The 22406-nt window shown below is 46.7% G+C and overlaps 1 protein-coding gene across 13 annotated transcripts in view; it reads left to right on the top strand.

Moving 5' to 3' along the window:
* Positions 1-4318: 4318 nt before the first annotated feature.
* Positions 4319-22406, top strand: part of HSPG2 (heparan sulfate proteoglycan 2) — a 97445-nt gene continuing 79357 nt past the window's right edge. For 9 of the 13 annotated variants that reach the window (XM_072155393.1, XM_072155389.1, XM_072155387.1 and 6 more), the window contains exon 1: positions 4320-4594. In XM_072155393.1, coding sequence (XP_072011494.1) covers positions 4532-4594 — 63 coding nt within the window. In that variant the 5' untranslated portion in view covers positions 4320-4531. Of the gene's footprint in view, positions 4595-22406 lie in introns of all 13 variants that reach the window. The other 4 variants (XM_072155399.1, XM_072155397.1, XM_072155395.1 and 1 more) reach the window with 2 other exon arrangements.

Raw genomic sequence — 22406 nt, 5'->3', positions numbered from 1 at the left:
TTCCCAGCAGCAGTCAGTGAGGAGCAGGTTAGAGGACTAGTTAGTAGGCTGCTCCCTGTCTCTCCCTCCGTCTCTATCCTGACATTCCCAGCAGTCAGTCAGTGAGGAGCAGGTTAGAGGACTAGTTAGTAGGCTGCTCCCTTTCTCTTCCTCCACCTCTATCCTGACATTCCCAGCAGTCAGTCAGTCAGTGAGGAGCAGGTTAGAGGACTAGTTAGTAGGCTGCTCCCTGTCTCTCCCTCCGTCTCTATCCTGACATTCCCAGCAGTCAGTCAGTCAGTGAGGAGCAGGTTAGAGGACTAGTTAGTAGGCTGCTCCCTGTCTCTCCCTCCGTCTCTATCCTGACATTCCCAGCAGTCAGTGAGGAGCAGGTTAGAGGACTAGTTAGTAGGCTGCTCCCTGTCTCCTCCTCCGCCTCTATCCTGACATTCCTAGCAGTCAGTCAGTGAGGAGCAGGTTAGAGGACTAGTTAGTAGGCTGCTCCCTGTCTCTCCCTCCGTCTCTATCCTGACATTCCCAGCAGTCAGTCAGTGAGGAGCAGGTTAGAGGACTAGTTAGTAGGCTGCTCCCTGTCTCCTCCTCCGCCTCTATCCTGACATTCCCGGCAGCAGTCAGTGAGGAGCAGGTTAGAGGACTAGTTAGTAGGCTGCTCCCTGTCTCCTCCTCCGCCTCTATCCTGACATTCCCGGCAGCAGTCAGTGAGGAGCAGGTTAGAGGACTAGTTAGTAGGCTGCTCCCTGTCTCCTCCTCCGCCTCTATCCTGACATTCCCAGCAGCAGTCAGTGAGGAGCAGGTTAGAGGACTAGTTAGTAGGCTGCTCCCTGTCTCCTCCTCCGCCTCTATCCTGACATTCCCAGCAGTCAGTCAGTCAGTGAGGAGCAGGTTAGAGGACTAGTTAGTAGGCTGCTCCCTGTCTCCTCCTCCGCCTCTATCCTGACATTCCCAGCAGTCAGTCAGTGAGGAGCAGGTTAGAGGATTAGTTAGTAGGCTGCTCCCTGTCTCTCCCTCCGTCTCTATCCTGACATTCCCAGCAGTCAGTGAGGAGCAGGTTAGAGGACTAGTTAGTAGGCTGCTCCCTGTCTCCTCCTCCGCCTCTATCCTGACATTCCCAGCAGTAGTCAGTCAGTGAGGAGCAGGTTAGAGGACTAGTTAGTAGGCTGCTCCCTGTCTCCTCCTCCGCCTCTATCCTGACATTCCCAGCAGTCAGTCAGTGAGGAGCAGGTTAGAGGACTAGTTAGTAGGCTGCTCCCTGTCTCCTCCTCCGCCTCTTTCCTGACATTCCCAGCAGTCAGTCAGTGAGGAGCAGGTTAGAGGACTAGTTAGTAGGCTGCTCCCTGTCTCCTCCTCCTCCTCTATCCTGACATTCCCAGCAGTTGGTTAGTGAGGAGGAGGTTAGAGGACTAGTTAGTAGGCTGCTCCCTGTCTCCTCCTCCGCCTCTATCCTGACATTCCCAGCAGCAGTCAGTGAGGAGCTGGTTAGAGGACTAGTTAGTAGGCTGCTCCCTGTCTCCTCCTCCGCCTCTATCCTGACATTCCCAGCAGCAGTCAGTGAGGAGCAGGTTAGAGGACTAGTTAGTAGGCTGCTCCCTGTCTCTCCCTCCGTCTCTATCCTGACATTCCCAGCAGTCAGTCAGTGAGGAGCAGGTTAGAGGACTAGTTAGTAGGCTGCTCCCTTTCTCTTCCTCCACCTCTATCCTGACATTCCCAGCAGTCAGTCAGTGAGGAGCAGGTTAGAGGACTAGTTAGTAGGCTGCTCCCTGTCTCTCCCTCCACCTCTATCCTGACATTCCCAGCAGCAGTCAGTGAGGAGCAGGTTAGAGGACTAGTTAGTAGGCTGCTCCCTGTCTCCTCCTCCGCCTCTATCCTGACATTCCCAGCAGTCAGTCAGTGAGGAGCAGGTTAGAGGACTAGTTAGTAGGCTGCTCTCTGTCTCCTCCTCCGCCTCTATCCTGACATTCCCAGCAGTCAGTGAGGAGCAGGTTAGAGGACTAGTTAGTAGGCTGCTCCCTGTCTCCTCCTCCGCCTCTATCCTGACATTCCCAGTAGTCAGTCAGTGAGGAGCAGGTTAGAGGACTAGTTAGTAGGCTGCTCCCTGTCTCTCCCTCCGCCTCTATCCTGACATTCCCAGCAGCAGTCAGTCAGTGAGGAGCAGTTTAGAGGACTAGTTAGTAGGCTGCTCCCTGTCTCCTCCTCCTCCTCTATCCTGACATTCCCAGCAGTCAGTCAGTGAGGAGCAGGTTAGAGGACTAGTTAGTAGGCTGCTCCCTGTCTCCTCCTCCGCCTCTATCCTGACATTCCCAGCAGTCAGTCAGTGAGGAGCAGGTTAGAGGACTAGTTAGTAGGCTGCTCCCTGTCTCCTCCTCCTCCTCTATCCTGACATTCCCAGCAGTCAGTCAGTGAGGAGCAGGTTAGAGGACTAGTTAGTAGGCTGCTCCCTGTCTCCTCCTCCGCCTCTATCCTGACATTCCCAGCAGTCAGTCAGTGAGGAGCAGGTTAGAGGACTAGTTAGTAGGCTGCTCCCTGTCTCCTCCTCTGCCTCTATCCTGACATTCCCAGCAGTAGTCAGTCAGTCAGTGAGGAGCAGGTTAGAGGACTAGTTAGTAGGCTGCTCCCTGTCTCCTCCTCCGCCTCTACCCTGACATTCCCAGCAGTCAGTCAGTGAGGAGCAGGTTAGAGGACTAGTTAGTAGGCTGCTCCCTGTCTCCTCCTCCGCCTCTATCCTGACATTCCCAGCAGTCAGTCAGTCAGTGAGGAGCAGGTTAGAGGACTAGTTAGTAGGCTGCTCCCTGTCTCTCCCTCCGCCTCTATCCTGACATTCCCAGCAGCAGTCAGTGAGGAGCAGGTTAGAGGACTAGTTAGTAGGCTGCTCCCTGTCTCCTCCTCCGCCTCTATCCTGACATTCCCAGCAGTCAGTCAGTGAGGAGCAGGTTAGAGGACTAGTTAGTAGGCTGCTCCCTGTCTCTCCCTCCGCCTCTATCCTGACATTCCCAGCAGTCAGTGAGGAGCAGGTTAGAGGACTATTCAGTAGGCTGCTCCCTGTCTCCTCCTCCGCCTCTATCCTGACATTCCCAGCAGCAGTCAGTGAGGAGCAGGTTAGAGGACTAGTTAGTAGGCTGCTCCCTGTCTCCTCCTCCGCCTCTATCCTGACATTCCCAGCAGTCAGTCAGTGAGGAGCAGGTTAGAGGACTAGTTAGTAGGCTGCTCCCTGTCTCCTCCTCCGCCTCTATCCTGACATTCCCAGCAGTCAGTCAGTGAGGAGCAGGTTAGAGGACTAGTTAGTAGGCTGCTCCCTGTCTCTCCCTCCGTCTCTATCCTGACATTCCCAGCAGTCAGTGAGGAGCAGGTTAGAGGACTATTCAGTAGGCTGCTCCCTGTCTCCTCCTCCGCCTCTATCCTGACATTCCCAGCAGTCAGTCAGTGAGGAGCAGGTTAGAGGACTAGTTAGTAGGCTGCTCCCTGTCTCCTCCTCCGCCTCTATCCTGACATTCCCAGCAGTCAGTCAGTGAGGAGCAGGTTAGAGGACTAGTTAGTAGGCTGCTCCCTGTCTCTCCCTCCGTCTCTATCCTGACATTCCCAGCAGTCAGTGAGGAGGAGGTTAGAGGACTAGTTAGTAGGCTGCTCCCTGTCTCCTCCTCCGCCTCTATCCTGACATTCCCAGCAGTCAGTCAGTGAGGAGCAGGTTAGAGGACTAGTTAGTAGGCTGCTCCCTGTCTCCTCCTCCGCCTCTATCCTGACATTCCCAGCAGTCAGTCAGTGAGGAGCAGGTTAGAGGACTAGTTAGTAGGCTGCTCCCTGTCTCTCCCTCCGTCTCTATCCTGACATTCCCAGCAGTGAGTGAGGAGCAGGTTAGAGGACTATTCAGTAGGCTGCTCCCTGTCTCCTCCTCCGCCTCTATCCTGACATTCCCAGCAGTCAGTCAGTGAGGAGCAGGTTAGAGGACTAGTTAGTAGGCTGCTCCCTGTCTCCTCCTCCGCCTCTATCCTGACATTCCCAGCAGTCAGTCAGTGAGGAGCAGGTTAGAGGACTAGTTAGTAGGCTGCTCCCTGTCTCTCCCTCCGTCTCTATCCTGACATTCCCAGCAGTCAGTGAGGAGCAGGTTAGAGGACTATTCAGTAGGCTGCTCCCTGTCTCCTCCTCCGCCTCTATCCTGACATTCCCAGCAGTCAGTCAGTGAGGAGCAGGTTAGAGGACTGGTTAGTAGGCTGCTCCCTGTCTCCTCCTCCGCCTCTATCCTGACATTCCCAGCAGTCAGTCAGTGAGGAGCAGGTTAGAGGACTAGTTAGTAGGCTGCTCCCTGTCTCCTCCTCCGCCTCTATCCTGACATTCCCAGCAGCAGTCAGTGAGGAGCAGGTTAGAGGACTATTCAGTAGGCTGCTCCCTGTCTCTCCCTCCGCCTCTATCCTGACATTCCGGCCCGGGATTAGTCAGTCAGTGTGCGGGGCGCAGGGAGGAAGTGACACCGCTCTGCTCTGTCTCCTGTTCCCTGGATGTGAGGGGATTTCTCGGGCTGTGGATATAGCAGGAGTCCAGGATGGGACGCTGGGATGTGGGGAGCCCGGGATGGCGGGCGCTGGCGCTCCTTCTCCTCATACAGGTGAGTGACCACGACACTGGACAAGGTAGGAAACACCGGGGATAGAGGACACGCGAGGTCCTGACACTGCTCCCCGGTATAGTGACACTGCAACCTGAGGTCCTGACACTGCTCCCCGGTATAGTGACACTGCAACCTGAGGTCCTGACACTGCTCCCCGGTATAGTGACACTGCAACCTGAGGTCCTGACACTGCAACCAATATACTGGCACTGCAACCATAGGTCCTGACACTGCAACCCCAGGTCCTTGCACTGCTCCCTGGTATAGTGACACTGCCCACTGGTATACTGGCACTGCAACCATAGGTCCTGACACTGCTCCACGGTATACTGACATTGCAACCAGTATAGTGGCACTGCAACCCTAGGTCCTGACACTACTGACCCAGATCCTGACACTGCAACCCTAGATCCTGATACTGCTCCCTAGTATGAAGACACTGCTCCCCCAGTTCCTGACACTGCTCCAAATTCTTCTGACACTGCTCCCCCAGGTCCTGGCACTGCCCCCACATCCTGACATTGCACCCCCAGGTCCCACTATCCTGACACTGCTCCCCCAGTTCCTGACACTGTTTTTTGAGATAATAAGGTCCATGACACAGCTCCCTGAGGTCCATACACTACACATTGTTGTCCTGCCTGACACTGCTCCTGGAGACCCCAGTACTGCTCCTAGAGGTTTTGCCTCTGCTCCCCTAGGTCCTGACTCCTTAGATCCAGACACCTCTGCTTGAGACTTCTAGGATTCTGTAACTGTTCCCTGGGATTCTGACAGTACTCCCGGAGGTCCTGACTCTGCTCCCCTGGGTCCTGACACTTCCCCCAGAGATCTTGAAAATGTTCCTGGATGCCCTGACCCCCTCCGCTTGGTCCTGACACTGCGACCTCAGGTCCTGACTTTGCTTCAGGTCCAGACACTTGCTCCGTAAATTCAAGTCACCAAACCCAAGTTTTATTTTGGTTTAGGTTCCCCTGGATTGGTTACCCCACTACCATGATTCAATTGTCACCTCCAGTTGCACACTTACCCCCTCTGTTCTTTGGGGATCAGGTTGCTCTATCTCCTCCCCCATTTTTGGGTGGGATCTGGTCACCCCTTGATGTTCTCTATGTAGTTCATGGTTCTCCCATACCCACTCAATGTTCCCCTGGGGATCCCCTTGCTCCTTTCTGTCTCCCCTGGGATCCCCATTGCATTAACACATTGCATTGCAATGGGTCGACAAGTTTGTAGATTATAAGGTGTGCAATTTTCGGTCTGCATGAAGGGGCGTGTACATTATTTGGTTACCTGGTTGCTATCCTCAGCCTGTTGTGAAGGATCGTGTGGATTTTTTTTTACCCAACCTTGAGTTGAGCATGAAGATTATATGATGTACCCTGCAGCTATCCTTGGTCGGTCTATGTGGGTAATGCATGTATAGATTTCGGTCGCTCATGTGATGGACAGGACCTTTTGTGTGCCGGATTCCTGTGAAGTATAAATAGAGGTGCACTCCGGGGAGCGGGTGTCTCATGCTGCAGGTTATTCAGGGCTCTGGTGCCTTCTTGTCTTCTACTTTCCTACACTGTCTCCTCCCTGAGGAAGAACTGCCCTGAGGGGTATCTTTAACTTGTTGTGTGGGGTTAGGGATATTGTATTAAAAGGCCGTTATTGTAATTGGTAGTGAGGTGTGAAATGCGTCGGCTGATCCTCTTACTACTGATATGTAGTTGTGTCATCAATGCTGAATATAAGTCTTCCACAGTTCCAGAGAGGAAAGACATAAAAGATGAACCCTTGTTCATAGCTTTTCTCATCAAGGGAGGATAGGCTTTGCGGCTTACTCACAGCTTTCCTTCTCAGGTCCATCCTTTGTAAATTGTCCTGTAAGATTGTCCGTGGCTTGGGTCTAGAAGTTTTCCTAAACTCTTGTCTTTCCTAATGAGTAGTCAATAGTTCTGTCCTGGAGGGTCGTCTTCATAGAACGTATCTGGAAAAGGTCTACATCTACGGTCCTGTAATAACGGGGACAATTTTCTGTCGGACTTCCGTCTGCACAATCTGCAAACTGTGTGCATAGATATTTAAGAAGTCTCTGTGCCACATATTTATCGCATACGACCCTTTTGTGGCACGGATACAGTAGTCATCATGTGACACAAATTAGTGGACGTTCCGGAATAGTTTGCACTGTTCTTAGCAAATGTGCCCCAATGTCTGTTGGGTTTTCCGTTCTGTTTCTGTATTGTCTGGGTTTAGAGTCATGAAAAGGACTAGACTGTTCCCACAAAGTTGTGCACAAGGATCACGAGAACAAGGGGTCTATAGTCTCCCTGTGTTCACCAGGTGAATTAAGTACCAGTTCACACATGGCCTGCCGCTCCATTGAGGTGTTAATACTTGCAGTGGATATGCAGTTTTTTAGTTAACAAAGTTGCACAAAATGTGTCCGACTAGTTCCCAATTCTTTCCTACTCCACTGAGGGTCTGGAACGGATTTGTGACTAAACTTGTAATTTTTTTGAAAAGTCTTGTTTCATAAATCCGTCTAAAACGTCTGGATCCACATGAAAATTCTGGAGCAAATTAACTGAAGTGAAAAATCTAGTGGATAGGAAAAAGTTGCAAATTTGGCACAATTTGCTTACAATTCGGCGCAACTAGTTCCTAAGTCTTTCTCCGCCATTGAAGGAATGTAGCGGATTTGTGTCTCTCTTCATAAATCTGTCTACCATGTCAAGATCCACATGAAAATTCTGGGGGTAAGCTGAAAAGTGGAGTGGTTTAGATAAAAAGTCTGAAATTAGGGCACATTGGGAAACAATGAGAACAATGAGACAAAAACCTGACACAATTTTCTGCCCCAGAAAAGCCAGCAGGCCAAAAAAGCAGAACCCAAATGTTCTTACACAAGAACAAGTTGCATCTTATCTAGTCTAGTCTACTTTAGGCTGCGGTCACATGTGGCGTTTTGAACGTGTTTTTGGACCGTTTTAAGCAGTCCGTCATAAAACCCATGCTTTAAAAAAACGCATGCGTTTTTTGACGGACTGCTTAAAAATGGGCCAAAAACGCGTTCAAAACGCCATGTGTGACCGCAGCCTCACCTGTCACTTCATTCAATTAATAAAAACGGAACAGGACCCCCCTTTGTGATCCGTCAGGGTTCCAGCAGTCAGATCCCCACTGATTAGATTGTTATCCCCGATCCTATGGATAAACTTGAGACAACTCCTTTAAGATTCCTCATCTCTAACATTACACCCCTTCATCCAATGTCGGGCGCTGCCTGTGGTGATGTAAGCAGGGCATACACAGCTATTTGATCATGGAGCTCATGGATTAGGGGCACAGATTTTGTGCTGAAGTTAATACCAGAGGAGGTTTGAGCTCTGTAGTTAATGGAGTCAGTAGGATGTTGGCACGTGGTCTGCAATGTGTGGCTAAATTTCTGTGGTTCTTAAAAGCTTCCACTTCTCCGTACTAACACTCAGAGCTAACAGTGGACTATACTGAGGGAAAGAAATGTCAAGAGGCTGGGGACCAATTGTTTTATCTATTTAGTGTATTATTTCATATCTGCAATGTAGTCACCCCCGAGCCATTACTCCGTATCTGCTGCGTCACCGGTCAGTGCCTGCCTCTGTTCCTGCTCCATCGCTTTGCCAGACTTTTCTATGACTTTTATCCGAGGATGATCTGCACTTTCCACAGCCCTGAATTACAATCTGTCCGTCTCCAGGAAATATTCCTGTCTCAGAGTAAAAATAGCCGCCTGTGCATTCCATCGTGCCGGTGGTATATATAGAGGGGCGGCCATGTTGTCAGGTCTCTGTTATTGTGTCAGTGCCCCCAGCAGCTGCAGGATGTCCTGTTCCCTCTATATAGGTGTATACAGTGTGTATACAGTGAGGGATGGTCACCTGTCATCCCAGGTCTGTACTCTCTAACATGTCCATATTGTATAATCTTGTGAATGTCATCTTGTGGCACTAGTGAGTGAGTGTGCATATCGCTCACCCCAGAGTATATCCGCTCACAGCGTCTGTGCCACGTTCTTGTCATATGGCAAAGATCCGCATGGCCGAGACCTCAAGTAGTCTTACCACAACCCATCACAAACCACAGTAATTCACAGTATGAAGGTCTTGTTGGAGAAAACATACGCTACAAGGTTATAGGCACCCATGCAGTGTCCACACTTGCATTGCAGATCATGTCAACGCGTACAACGTGGGAAAAACTGAAATATTTGCCTGCCTTTTGCAGCAGTTTTTGATCTGATTCATTAGCGTTTTGTTAATTTTTTTGCATTTCAGTGCGTTTTCAATCCTTTTTTGAAAACGCATCCGGTTTTGACAGTTTTCCTCAAAATGGACAAAAACGGTAAAAAAAAACCTGGCACGTTTTCAAAAAATGCATTTGTTTTTTAACGGAATGCTTAAAAGCAGACTAAGGCCGGCGGCACACGTGGCGTTTTGAACCCGTTTTTTGGGCCGTTTTTAAGCAGTCCGTTAAAAAACGCATGTGTATAAAAACACATGCGCTTTTTGAAAACGCATCCGTTTTTGACCAGTTTTAATTTAAGATAATTGGTAAAACCCGTCAGAAACGGATGTGTTTTTTAACAGACTGCTTAAAAACGGCCCAAAAATGGGTTCAAAACGCCACGTTTGCCACAGGCGTAAAAACGTTAATGTGTGCCACCACACATGGCGTTTTTAGTGCGTTTTCAGATTGTAAAAAACGCATGCGTTAAAAAACGCATCTGTTTTTAAAAACAAATGCGTTTTTGAAAACGCATCTGCCAATGTTCTCCAAAAGATGCAAATATAACAAAAAATGAAACAAGGATAAATGACTCCCATTGACTTTTTATTGACTGCCAGCGAGACTTCTAGGATTGCAGCTGTTGTGTAGATGGTGATGGGACGCAGGTACTGGTTACATGGCTGGAAGCTGTGAGATCAGGCAGCCGAGGGGCGTGAAATCTCTATTTAACAAGTAAATTGAGTAAGTGCACATGAAAGGAGGGGGTGATTATAGACAAACAGCGGCCCCTCTGCCCCCCACCTCTGTGTAATGGCACATTCCTCCATTGTGTAAAGTTTACTCTGCAGATCATTGCACACAGCATTCCTATACTGTGACAGATTTATGTGCGGCAGACTGTCTAATTGTACAGGGTAACCAGGTGTATCTGGGGCCCAACGCTTTGTGCCTCCACCATACACATGCAGGTCCGGTAAGTGCCCCCCTTGCCACATCCAGTATACTCTTGTCTATTCACTATGGGGGGCATTTATCAAACTTTTTTTTGTCATGGTGAAAAGTTGCAATTTTTTGTGCAAATAAATTCTAATCCAGAGCAGGCTTAGGCAAGGGGTTACTAAAAGGGAACCTGTCATCAGGAGCCCTTTTTCGGGCTCCCCAAAGTCCCCATAGAGAACGCATGACGGAGTGGTTTCCTGAGGGTGGGGGAGGGTGGGGTGGATCCCCTCCTCACTGTTCACTCCCAGAGGACTTGGGACAGAGCTTTACATACACAAAAAGGTAAACTTTCATCTAACTTATCTCATGAGCCATAAAAAGGCTCCCGATGGCAGGTTCCCTTTAAACTTTGTGTATGGCTTTTTTCAGACATAATTAGGAGATTTTCCAAATTACATTACTGTTTACTTTGCGTTTTCAAAATGCAACCATAACATTGCGTTAACAAAATGCATGCGTTAACGTCACGTTTACATTGCGTTTTGTAAACAGTATTGTAATTAGGAAAATCGCCTCTCCTCAGCTGAAATACCTTTCCAAATGCTATGTAAATGCAACCAAAACGCAAAGTCTCAACGCAGCGTAAAAATGAAAATCCCAAAAACTAGGCACAAGTTTCCAGACTTATAAATATCCCCCTATGTGCCCGGAGAGAAGATCCTCTGATCAATCAACTATTTTTAAAGTATAACAGAGTCGAGGGTCGTATCATGTTGTTTCTGGGTCTATTTATACCAAAACTGCCCCCTTGGGAGTTTTTTTTGATTGTTGGAAAATCCCTTTAAGCACAACAAAATAGAAGGCGGGGGTTATTACCTCCTTGACTCCTTTTCCTTCCCCTTTCTGTGGATGCTTGGATCCATAAAACAGAAAACTTTTCCTCCCGATTAGCTCAGCTTCCTTGCTTTGTCTTTGTGGTCTTGAAGCAATGTCCTGCTGAACTTGGAGACCGCACAGAAGCGACGGGGGGTGTCATAGGGACAGATTCATCTTTTCTAAATTTATGCTGGATTCAAGGACAGAATTGATGTATGCAGGACATTTCCACACCTCGCTGGAAACTGGGATATTGTAGAAGGAGTTGCACCAGTTATCTACATCGCTACGGAGCGTTACGGTGCCGCACGTGCCCAGCACCGTACCGCTCCTGTACAGGGTCATAAGCCCATAGAAATGTATGGGGGACGTATATTGGCCGTATATACGTCCCCCATATATTTGTGTGATATTTGCCTAATATATATAGAACAGAGCCGTAGGCATACAATGTATCACTGTATGTCAGAGACATTCTCCCATCAAACCTGCCCAGCCTGAAGCCACGGACACCCTTATTGTTCTCATAGTGTAGGTGTATGGTACTGGTTGGGTCATAAGAAGGTCTCCTATCAGTAAGATCTGTAGTGGAGTTCACAGCATCTTTCCGTTGCCTTCGGCTTGGTATCACTTACTTTACCTGTGATCCATTCTGACCGTGGAAATCCTCCTCATCTGACCCCCTGATCTACTCTACGCCATTGCTTTCTGCTTTCCTCCAGGCCATAGAGACCGGAGGATTATGGGAAAGAGCTCCGAGCGTCCGTGTCCCTCAGAAAGTGGCTCCTTGTTGACCCCTGGTTATCTCATATACGTCTTTCACACCTGAGGATGAGCTGTGAATAGCTGCACCGTGTTCTCCTCCTCCTGCGCTCACCAGCCCCAACTCGCCCTCACATACTAAAACCTTCACTGCCCATTTCTCAGAATTCCCTTCAATGTTTAGCTAAATGGATTTTTGCAAAGAATGTGGTGGTGAGGGGAGGGGGGGGGGGGGGGAGTCTGATCAGCTCTGTAATATCTCCGCATATCACCTTCTTCACATGCATCTTGCAGGGAAAGGGTTAAAGCAGCGATTGGAAAGGTAGATAGGAAAGGAGACGCGATCTGGACCAAAAAAAACGTCAGAAAGGAACTTTATGTATAAACACTGGCTTTAGATGCTGGAAAAGTCCACACTTGGCTTTGTGTCCTGGCAAATGTCTTGGTTTATTTGTAGTGGATTTAATTAAATGACTCAAGTCCCAGATCAGGGAGGGAGATGCACGTCTTCTGTATGGGTTCCCCTGGAGTCTGTGACACATGACTAATCCCGGAGCTGGAGGCATCAATTGTCTACCCAAAAGTAGCAATGGCTAATATAGAAGTTACTTTGTAGATATCCATCTAGACTACCTGTATAGGGTGCAGACCGTAAAGGGTGATGCCACACGTGGCGTTTTTGGTCCATTTTTGAGCATGCGTTTTCAGTCTGATTAAAAACTATTCCATTTTTTTGACCGTTTTTGACCATTTACCATGCGTTTGGCTGCTTACAACCTGTTTATCTATTAAGGAAATTGGGGAAAACGGTCAAAAACTGATGCTTTTTAAAAAAGGCATGCTTAAAAGTGGACCAAAAAAGGCACATGTGGCATCACCCAAAGGCTCATAGTGGCCGCACCAGCTGGGGATGCAAAAATACAAAAAGAAGTGCAAACTTTCCATTGTGAAGCCTCCATATCTGGATTTGGTCTAGAAATACTGATGTAAAGTACTGACCCAAGTACATCGGGGTGGCTCAGGAGAAGTGTTAGATGCTACTATGAAGAAGTCGGTTATTTAGTATGTAAAGATGTAGAAGATCCCATGTGACTTGCTGTCATGTATCTCCATGTAAAAACCTTGAGCAGGTATATCATTTTTTTGGATCCAACAGTTGGATACGTGTAAAGATTGCCCCTTCTTTGTCAGTTCGGGGCCTGGGGCCTCATTGTGTGTGGCTTTAACTGTTCTAAGCTAAACAAACATACCTTGTGCCAATGCAACTTGCTCTCACTTAATCCCACCCGCTATGCCCCGTAGAGTTATTGACAGCTGATGCCGGGTCGTGGAAAGGCTCCGTGTTTGACATGGGATCCTCCTATGCTATGGAAAGTAGTTTCCGTTATGAAATCCCCCTATATTAAAGGACTATAGTATCCGAATAAGTGACTGCTAATGATCATATTTCCGCAGAATGGGATTGTGCACATGTTTGCGGATGTGTCCTGATGTCTCCAGGTCTTCTCTCTCTGTGGGGACTGATGGAGAATACAATCTGTTCTGCTCAGTAATTTCTGGCCAGGGCGAGTGCGGCTAAGAGGTCTGCAATAGGATGAGTGACATAAAGGGTAGAAATCCTTTGCCTCGTGATGATTCCAGTGGTCGAGCCTTGAGAGACACTTACATGCGTATATTGATAGCAGTTTCTCCTCTTACAAGGCTCAGGAGACATTTACGTAGATAAAGTATTGACCGCTCTTCCAAGGCCAGCAGCACACGTGGCGTTTTGAACCCGTTTTGGGATGTTTTTAAGTAGTCTGTTAAAAAACGCATTTACCAATGATCTTAATTAAAATGGGTCAAAAACGCATGCGTTTTTTTAAAGGACTGCTTAAAAAAGGCCCAAAAACGGGTTCAAAACGCCACATGTGCCGCTGGCCTCACAATGCTCCTGCAGTGTTGGTCTGAGGGTAATTTGGCTGTAGCTTATGTGGTACAGGCCCATTACGGATGGTTTGGTTCTCGTCCTCTGAAGTGACAATCATTGTATTGTATAGGAGTGATGAATGTACAGGTGAAATCCTGTGCTGTAATATGTAATATGTCTTGTGGGTGGCATTTCTACACTTATTCCCCTGCGTGTACAGACAAGTGGGGTCTTGTGGGTGTGATGACAAGATTTCCTACAGAGTTTTGCATCCTCTTCTTTCAATCCAAAGAGGCGACGTACTACCCACAGCCTCCCCACGAAGATGGAAGTCCCTTTGGCATAAATTCCTACAGTATTTGTGAAGCTGGAAACATTTGCACCCAGGTTCTTGGTATGGTGGGTTTTATTCTGATTAGTAGGTGTCGTCTCTGAGGGCGCGGTCACACGGTGCGTTTTGGTTGCGTTTTCATAGCATTTTGAAACGCATTACAAAAGCTGGGGTGAGGTGCTTTGCCTAATTACATTACTGTTAACATTTGCGTTTACAAAATGCAATGCAAATGTGATGTTAATGCATGCACAATGTGTTTACATTTTAGTTTTGTTAACACATTGTTGACATGTGTGTTAACGTTGCGTTTACACCGTTTTTTGTAAACGCAAATGTTAACAGTTATGTAATTAAGCAAATTACCTCTCCCCAGCTTTTGTAATGCGTTTCAAAACGCAATGTGTAACCGCGCCCTTATAATACCATCATTTCACCAGCTTTGTCTCCCTGGTCCCTAATGTGGACCCCAGACCCTAGGAGATATGTTGTATATCATACGTTTCATTTGAATTACGTTTTGTTACACAATTGGAAAGAGAGGGGCTGGGACTGATCGTACATACATTTCCACCGAAACAGGTAAACAATGCGAAACGCGTTCTGCTTGATAAGGATCACATACGTATAAGTGGAAACGCATATGCGACCGGTCCAAGCTCCTCCCTGTTGCACTTGAATTGCGTTTCAAAACACTATTCAATTGCAACAAGTTAACGCAACCCTGTTTTGTGAAATGTTAATCTGTGTCTGAACATGTGCTTAATCCCATTAAACTAATCAAGGCTCCTGATTGGCCCATAGACCGAACCATGAATAATGAAATGACTGAATTGCTAACCGTGAACATCTATGAGACTGAACTCAGAAATAACTGGTATATATATTTTTACTGATCTTAATCTACAATCCGAGTGTGTATCGGAACAATCAGAACATTCATTTCCAAGTGTTTCCCTTTGATAATACAAGTATTATGCATGATGGCTCCATATACATGTATGAGACAAGTGCAGGTTGCCTATGTATTAGCCACAATGCATTAAGTAATGGTACGGCTAATTACTAGGATAGCTGGGATCAGAGGATCCGCTACACGTTCCATCTTGCATTTCCTGGCTTCTTTGCTGGGTTCTTTCCTCTATCGCTCCGTTTCCATCCTCCCATTACCTTCACAGATTCCTAGATGAGACCTTATCACTGGGGAGGGGGGAGAGGAATGCTGCGTGCCTCATCCTGTGCCGTACCCCCTGTGAATGCCGGGTGACCCTGGGGCCAACATGCACACACTTTCCATGTCATGAATGGGCTTGTGTGGAGCTTTTTCCTGACAAAGTCTCCTCCTGCCGAGTACCTTGTGTTTGCTTAGTGCCAGGTAAATGATTAAGGAGAGGTGTCTCGTTTAGTATTAAAAAGGAAAAATCTCTGGAAATCAATAATTACGCCAACAGAAGAAAGCCTTGACTCATTACCAAGACGTTATCCAGTAACTATGGAGCGGCCAAGTATCATCATTGTGTAAGAAAAGTAGAGCAAATTGAGAACAATCACACATTCACGCTACAAGTCCGGCCATACTTATCATTATGGATGGTTATTGCCGGAGATTGTTGATCATCTTAATGAATATATCATTGTTCCTGATGATCGAAAATGCCTAATGATCACCCAACCAACGAGCCAGCGCTTGCATAAGAATCACCGATTATAAACAACACATATGTCCATTCTAAAAATGGCAATGGGCGCCCATAAAAGTAATGATACCCCCCGTGTACAGCCACATTTTAAGACTGTCAGATTGGCACTGCCCATCCAGTCGCTTGAGAAAACACGCAAAGTAGACATAAAAGATCTAATTTCTACTGACATGTTGTTGAAGAGTATAGCCGCCCATATGCCGAAATATTTATGTAGTTATGGCCCAATTAATGTGTAAATAGGGAGCCGAAAAATGCAGTTCTCGTCATCTGTGAAAATGGATCTTGACAGATTTACTTCCTTATGAAAGAAGACTCTTCAAAGGGTCTCGTGAACGGGAATTTAATGTGCAATGGCAGCTGCACAGCAGGATCTGTCCAACCTTTCTAGGGTTTTTTTTTGGGTTGAGTTGTCCATCATCATTCATTAGTCGTTGCCTAAGAATCCAAAGTAAGTCAATCCGGTGATCTCGAAGATTTTACACAAATTTTTTCCTGGACTTTGAGTCTTCATAAACATCTCGCTCTCTGCTGTCTATTTAGTTGCTTTCAGTTCACTTGCTTGTTGTAGTTTTATGGCAAGTGGGTAAGTAGCCTCCATGAAGGGACCTCTCCGAGACTGTCACAGCCTCACCGTCATCTTCTTTTTTAGGCTGAATGTCTAACTGTTTAGTGTGAGGTCTCTTTTTCCACTGCGACTTTCTGGGAGATGTTTTTTGGACTCTCACAGTACGAAATCTAATATTTCCACCTGGCTCAGGTTACTGGGAAGTGTAATGTGCTAAAAACATTTGTAAGTGGAGCCGCAAGATTATTGCTACCCGTTATTTACAGTAACAGCTATTTACAGGATGAGTCCAGCTGGCTCTCCTCGGTCTGTCACTTGTGGGGCATCTTGCTGGGCATCACCAATGGCACATATAAATGCACTGGATCAGTACCCTGTAGCTCTGCTTACAATCCATACTTTAGTGTAATGGTATTTCTTTGTAAATCTTCTGCTCTGAGTGTTTACTGATTTTTGCATCGCGTTCAAATCCCATTTTCCTCTCTGTAAGGGTTAAACAAGGGGACACTTGTTCTTATGCGTAGCATTTTCTATGAGTGTTGTAGGATAGATGAGGATTAGGCATTTTATGTCTCCCCTAGTGCAACCCAACAGCAAGACCACCCACTGTTTGCTTATGTCAAGGGTGCAGAGTATGGTGCCAGGCTGGTGGGGCACGTGTTTCTCTGTACATTTTGGTAAGGTCAAATACAGAGTTTTTAGTTGGCAGTAAATCTTCGAGTTGAGCTGATTGTCTCTAGTTTGTCCGCTAAGACTCTTTGTAGCCACACTGAGACTTGTGACGGCCCTCGTCTATTTGTTTTTTTCCTTGAACAATTTGACCAATCTGTTTTGGGCCACTGCCAGTGTACACAGCTGATTAGGAGATGTTTGCTGGGCCCCCCTCAGCTGCGGACACGAGAGGGGATGTGATGGAGAAGGTTACCAGGCTGCACGGATAGGGGATGGAAATATGAACCCGCACCCACCGGATACTGTACTATCAGGAGGAAACCAGCTGCTGAGTCCCCGTCACATTAAGTGGTGGAATAACTTAGACTCCCTAGTTGTATATATGTATTGTGCAGTGTGACCTGGGTCATTGGTACCGTGACCCATGGGCCAGTACATAGGCCTGGGTAAGGATACCAGTCCATTTTTTCGCCAATGAGGGGAGACTCTTAAAGGGATACTGTCACCAGATTTGACACCATTAAACTGCTGGCATTCTCAGGTAGTGCATGACATGTACTTTCTAGAATTCCCTCTTTTATGTGGGATCTTCGCCAATCAACCTATAAAAATGTCCCCAAAATTCATGTGAATATGATCAGAGAAGAGTCATATTTTGAGAGCTTAGAGGGTGCAGGAGAAGTCTCACTTCAGACACATCTATATTCAGTTTTGTAGTACCTAGAAACTTGCTTCTGATGTCATGTTAAAGATATGAATCTTAGCTTTCAGGTCGCATCAGGCTTGTGGTTCTGTGAGCTACAGAACAGGAGATTTTCTAAAGTAAAATTAATCAAAACTTCCATCTTTACACCTAAGTGTCCTGTTGCACCTCAGAGAGGTCATATCCGAAATAAAGGTCCTGCACTTAACCTGCTGAGCAGGACCACTTGACCTGCATTATGAACTCTTTACCAATAATCGACATTGTGGGGGTAATTACTCCTGATGGGTTAATTATCTTCATGTAAAGGCTCCAGATTCCAGGCCTCTGTGTGAGACCTCGTTGCATGTTTAACACTTACAGGAAAAATCCCTTCACATGTCACTGACAACTTAAGTAAGTGCCATTAGTGTTAGGAGGAGGAACGTGGTCTCTGCAGGGGATTATAAAGACCGGCACTGTCACGACAAAGCTCTGCGTCTTGTCTTATCCGTCCTAAACATTGCAGCTTGTAGTCCTTCACATTAAAGTCATAAGCAAAGGCATTCAAAATGAGTTTATGGATGTAGCCATCTCCATATTCTAGAACACCCAGAGAAGGAGGTTGCAACCCGTGTTCTGCTTTATACTTTGTGTCTAGGTAGAAGATCTTGTAGGGGTCCTGTGCTTTCCATAGGTCCAAATGCTTCTTGTGCACATTTCCCTGGGAATTACCATAGCCAGTCCTGTGCCAGTTTTTGGGATAATGAGAGTGTCTTTAATACTTTAGTGATCACACACATGAGTCAGACTTCCCTGGAGGGGAGAATGGCTGTGCATATGTTTTAACCACTGATCACGTCTCACCCTTCTTCGCTGTCACCCATTTACCACTATGAAAAGAGAGATTTGGGTTTTGTTGTGACTGTGGTCAATGGGCCCTGTGCCAGCCCAAAGTGTTTGGTATCTGGTGGAGATTCTGCCTCATCAGCAGTTGGCACCAATCTGTCCATGGCCCTTTGCCCGTAGACTCTTGTTCATCTCTCGGTGTGCATTGTCAAATTTGTTGCCTAGGTCTTGATGGTGGTCATCTTATTCGTAGCAGTTTTCTTTTTCATGACCCTCCCTTAAATTTCTTTACGGGCGTGCACATTGTGATAGCTTAGTAACCGAGCTGACAATTTGGTAAAGATTATTGGGAAGTGGAAGAAAATATTTCAGAATAAATAAGAGAACAATATTGAATATTTAATTGAGTCACATTCAGCCAGTGTTATAACATGAAGTCATGCCAGAAGATGCCATTTTTGGTTCCTTCCTACAGTAGTTGTCACCAAGATTCTCCAAGATGTAAAATAAAGTAACGCTTTGTCTTGGAACTGGCTCACTGTAGTTTGATAAAACTGTAGGCGAATTTACTTTCTGAGCTTTGAGCGTTCTCCACTGTGATGGTTATCAGTGACTTCTCCATGTTATCTGGATCAGAGGACAATCTACGACTATGTCGTGTTTCCGGTAACCTGAATATGTCATTAGTCTCGCTCCTATTCTCCCAGCAGTCAAACATTTGCTCTGACCCTAGTCAGTCCATATTCACATGGTGCCACAAGAAGCTGTGAAGTCTCTAAACTTTTTACAGGCGCTGTAGAAGGGGGTCTAGTCCTGGGATGACCCTTGAGCGGAGAATGCATTCAGCATCGGGCATCCACCTGCCAAGAGGAAATGAAAACCCTGCAGCTCAGATAGGAGACATATCTCCTATGCTATGAAGTTTTTGTGCCCATTGTATGGCCATTTTGGAAATCTCTGAAGAACTAGTTGTGTAATTTATTAGTTTGTAATCTCCAGAGGATGATTCTTAAAGCATATGGTGCTCGGTACGTGCCAAAATCTTCACTATTGTTTTCTAAACGTTGCAGTATTCGCTCCATATTCTAGTTATGTGTGCCAGAAGAAACAAGAGTCACACGTGTGACATATAGAGAGCAAACGCACCAAAGCCAAAAAACCTGCTGATAATACTTGCTACGTGACCCCCTACAATGTTTCTGTACCCGTCTTCCGGTGCATGTGACAATCTGATTGCGACCACAATGATATAAGGAGGTCGTACGTGTAAAGGTCAAAGCTTCCACCTGCGGAAAAATAGATCAATTTAGTCTGAGCTCACCCTGCTGTTACAGACTGGGTCGCCCCACCTATTTACCCAAACCAGGTCCATCCCTTTGTGTTTGCTGCCTGTACATTTACAGCATTACAGAGGAGTTTAATCATCTACCACTGCTGGGGCCCTGGAGAGGTGGCCATGAATGAGCTGTGGCCTCTGCAAAGGAAACGGCGGCTTTCTAAATAGAAGTAGTTTGCGTATAACAATGGCCATTCAGCATGGTTTTCTGAGGGTTAATCTGCTCCACCTCTGACTAGGGAGGAAGGGAGATTGTTTGTACGGGTTATGAGCTGTCCGAAAAGGGAGGGGCCCACTATAAGGTCTGGCTAAACACATGGGAAAAAAGCAATTGGGTATTGTATATAGACTTCTTTACAGTTCCCTATGTCATTACTGTAGTGGCGGTGTCACGCAATCAGATGACATCGTTAAGTTAAATCTCGGGTGTTAAGTGGAATTTTATAGTTGCTGACATGTATCAGCCGGCATTTAATTTCCTGATTTGTGTCAAGTGGCATGTTTTAGTCAATGACTGGCTTTGGTTGGTGTCTTGTATTCAATGGTTGGTGTCAGGTGGCATTTTACAGTCACCGGTTGGTCTTAGGTGGCATCAACTAGTCACAAGATAGTTTCGGAGTGCATCTTTTTTTGTCAATTGATGATGTTATGTGGTATCATGTAGTCAATAGAGTGTGTCAGGTGGTATCTTCTAGTCACTTGATGGTGTCAGATGGCATCTTCTGTCAACAGTTGATTTTGGGGGGCATTTTTAGTCATTGGTCGCATTAACGCATGTACAAGCATCTATGATGCTTGTACAAGCAGTTTTACTCCTCCAAAAAAGCCTGAAGCCTCTAGAAACACAGAGATTTTCCATCTCCTTGCCGGGCACTCTTAATTCGAGCATTCCTCGACACTGAGGAGCTGTGGTGTGGAGGCTGTGGCTGAGCTGTACCGCAGCTAGCTCACAGTCCCATTACACGGTCATGTGCATGAGGCCTAAGGGATAGGATTTATACAAAATCCAATCCATAGTGTTAGAAGCCGATGTTCTGCAGCTTGTGAGTTATTGCTCAGCGATTCCAATCCAATGTCCCTATGTCAGTGCCCACAACCAAACTCATTGTCAAACATGTTAACCAATCCGCATCCTAATGGCATCCATTATTTATGGATTCTCATAAATAGTATTTGGAGTGATCAATGAAAAACGGATCAGACTAGACTCCTGTTTAATTGAATGGACACATGGTCCTTTAAAATAACAACCATAAGGATGGATCTATTAACTATTGCATTTAATCCTGCCGTGTGCCATACATTAAAAAAATTTCGGCTCAGAGCTCCTGGTAATATACTGAATAGATGAGTCTGGTTACTACACATGTCCTATTCTTTCTCAATTACAAATGCTGCTCTTAGCGTTTATGAGGAGTATTTGTAATTGGGAAAGAATACGCAATACGCCTGGTGTTAGGGGGTTTCTAATAGTCATCAGATGGTGTTGGATGGTATCTTTTAGTTACTGGACAGTTTCACGTGGCATCTTCTTGTCACTGATTGTTGTTGGGTGGCATCTTTTAGTCGCTGGATGGTATCAGATGGCATCTTGCATCATGATGGCTTAGGGTGGAATGTTTTAGTTACTAACTGGGTCACTGTTGGTATCTTAGTGCAACTGGCTGGTGTTGGGGTCACTGGTGGTATCTTAGTGTCACTGGCTGGTGTTGGGGTCACTGGTGGTTTCTTAGTGTCACCGGCTGGTGATGGGGTCACTAACTTGTGTTGAGGTCACTGGTGGTATCTTAATGTAACTGGCTGGTGTTTGGGTCACTGGTGGTTTCTTAGTGTCACCGGCAGGTGCTGGGGTCACTGACTTGTATCGGGATCACTGGTGGTATCTTATTGTCAGTGGCTGTTGTTGGGGTCACGGGGGGGGGGGGTATCTTATTGTCACTGGCAGTTGTTGGGGTCACTGACTTGTGTTGGGGTCACTGGTGGTATCTTATTGTCAGTGGCTGTTGTTGGGGTCACTGACTTGTGTTGGGGTCACTGGTGGTATTTTAGTGTCACTGGCTGGTGTTGGGGTCACTGGTGGTATCTTATTGTCATTGCCTTGTGTTTGGGCCGTGAAGATCTCACATAGTGCCTGGCTGATGCTGGGGTATTCTCAGGTCCCATGATGTGACTTGGGGTAATCACAGCCTTTAGTACTTGCGGTTCCTTGTGGGCAGTAAAGCCTATTATGACCTTATCATTTGCCGTGTAGGACAAGGCCACTACTCTGCACATCTAGTTGGAGCTGCTTATCGGCACTTTTTGCTGACCTCCTGTGCCCTCTTGTTTTCCGGGTGGTCCTTGTATGTCAGGTCTCAAGTCTCCTTACAATCAGCCAGACACTTTGTTATAGGTTTTTTTTCAGTCTGGTGTCACCATCATGATCCAGCAGTATGAGGGACTTGCTGCTTCTATTACCATGTGTTACACTTTGCTCCTGGCATTTTTAGACATAGGCGTGGACCTGGGGCAGTCCTAGTGCCCTATGTACAGGAATGCAAACCTCTCAACCTCTCCAGTGATCCCTACCGCCTCAGAATAAGGACTTTTTCAGATGTTACAAAAGCAAGCAATGAGGGGTAGAGGCCCGGGGAACAGGCACACAGTGGTGGAATGGATATGGCACCATATTCCATATTTACAAGGTGTGTGCTATATATACGGCGCCTCTGGCGATGCCTCCTGTGCGCCTCGTGCTGTGCCGGGGATTCTTCTCGGGTATTTTTGGCCTCTGTGTCACAGGCTGTTGGGTTATTTCAGGGATCAGATTTGCAGTGTTTCTTTTTACGAGACAAACCTGCAGAATAGAAGTACATAATGTCATAATGTGTACATGGGGCTACAATCAGCTTCTATAGCTTCTGAAATATGAACCTATGAGCCCTGTCC

Source organism: Engystomops pustulosus, chromosome 6 (genome assembly GCF_040894005.1).
Source record: "Engystomops pustulosus chromosome 6, aEngPut4.maternal, whole genome shotgun sequence".
Taxonomy (NCBI): Eukaryota; Metazoa; Chordata; class Amphibia; order Anura; family Leptodactylidae; genus Engystomops; species Engystomops pustulosus.
Note: the sequence above shows the minus strand (reverse complement) of the source record. Positions and strands in the feature narration are given on the sequence as shown.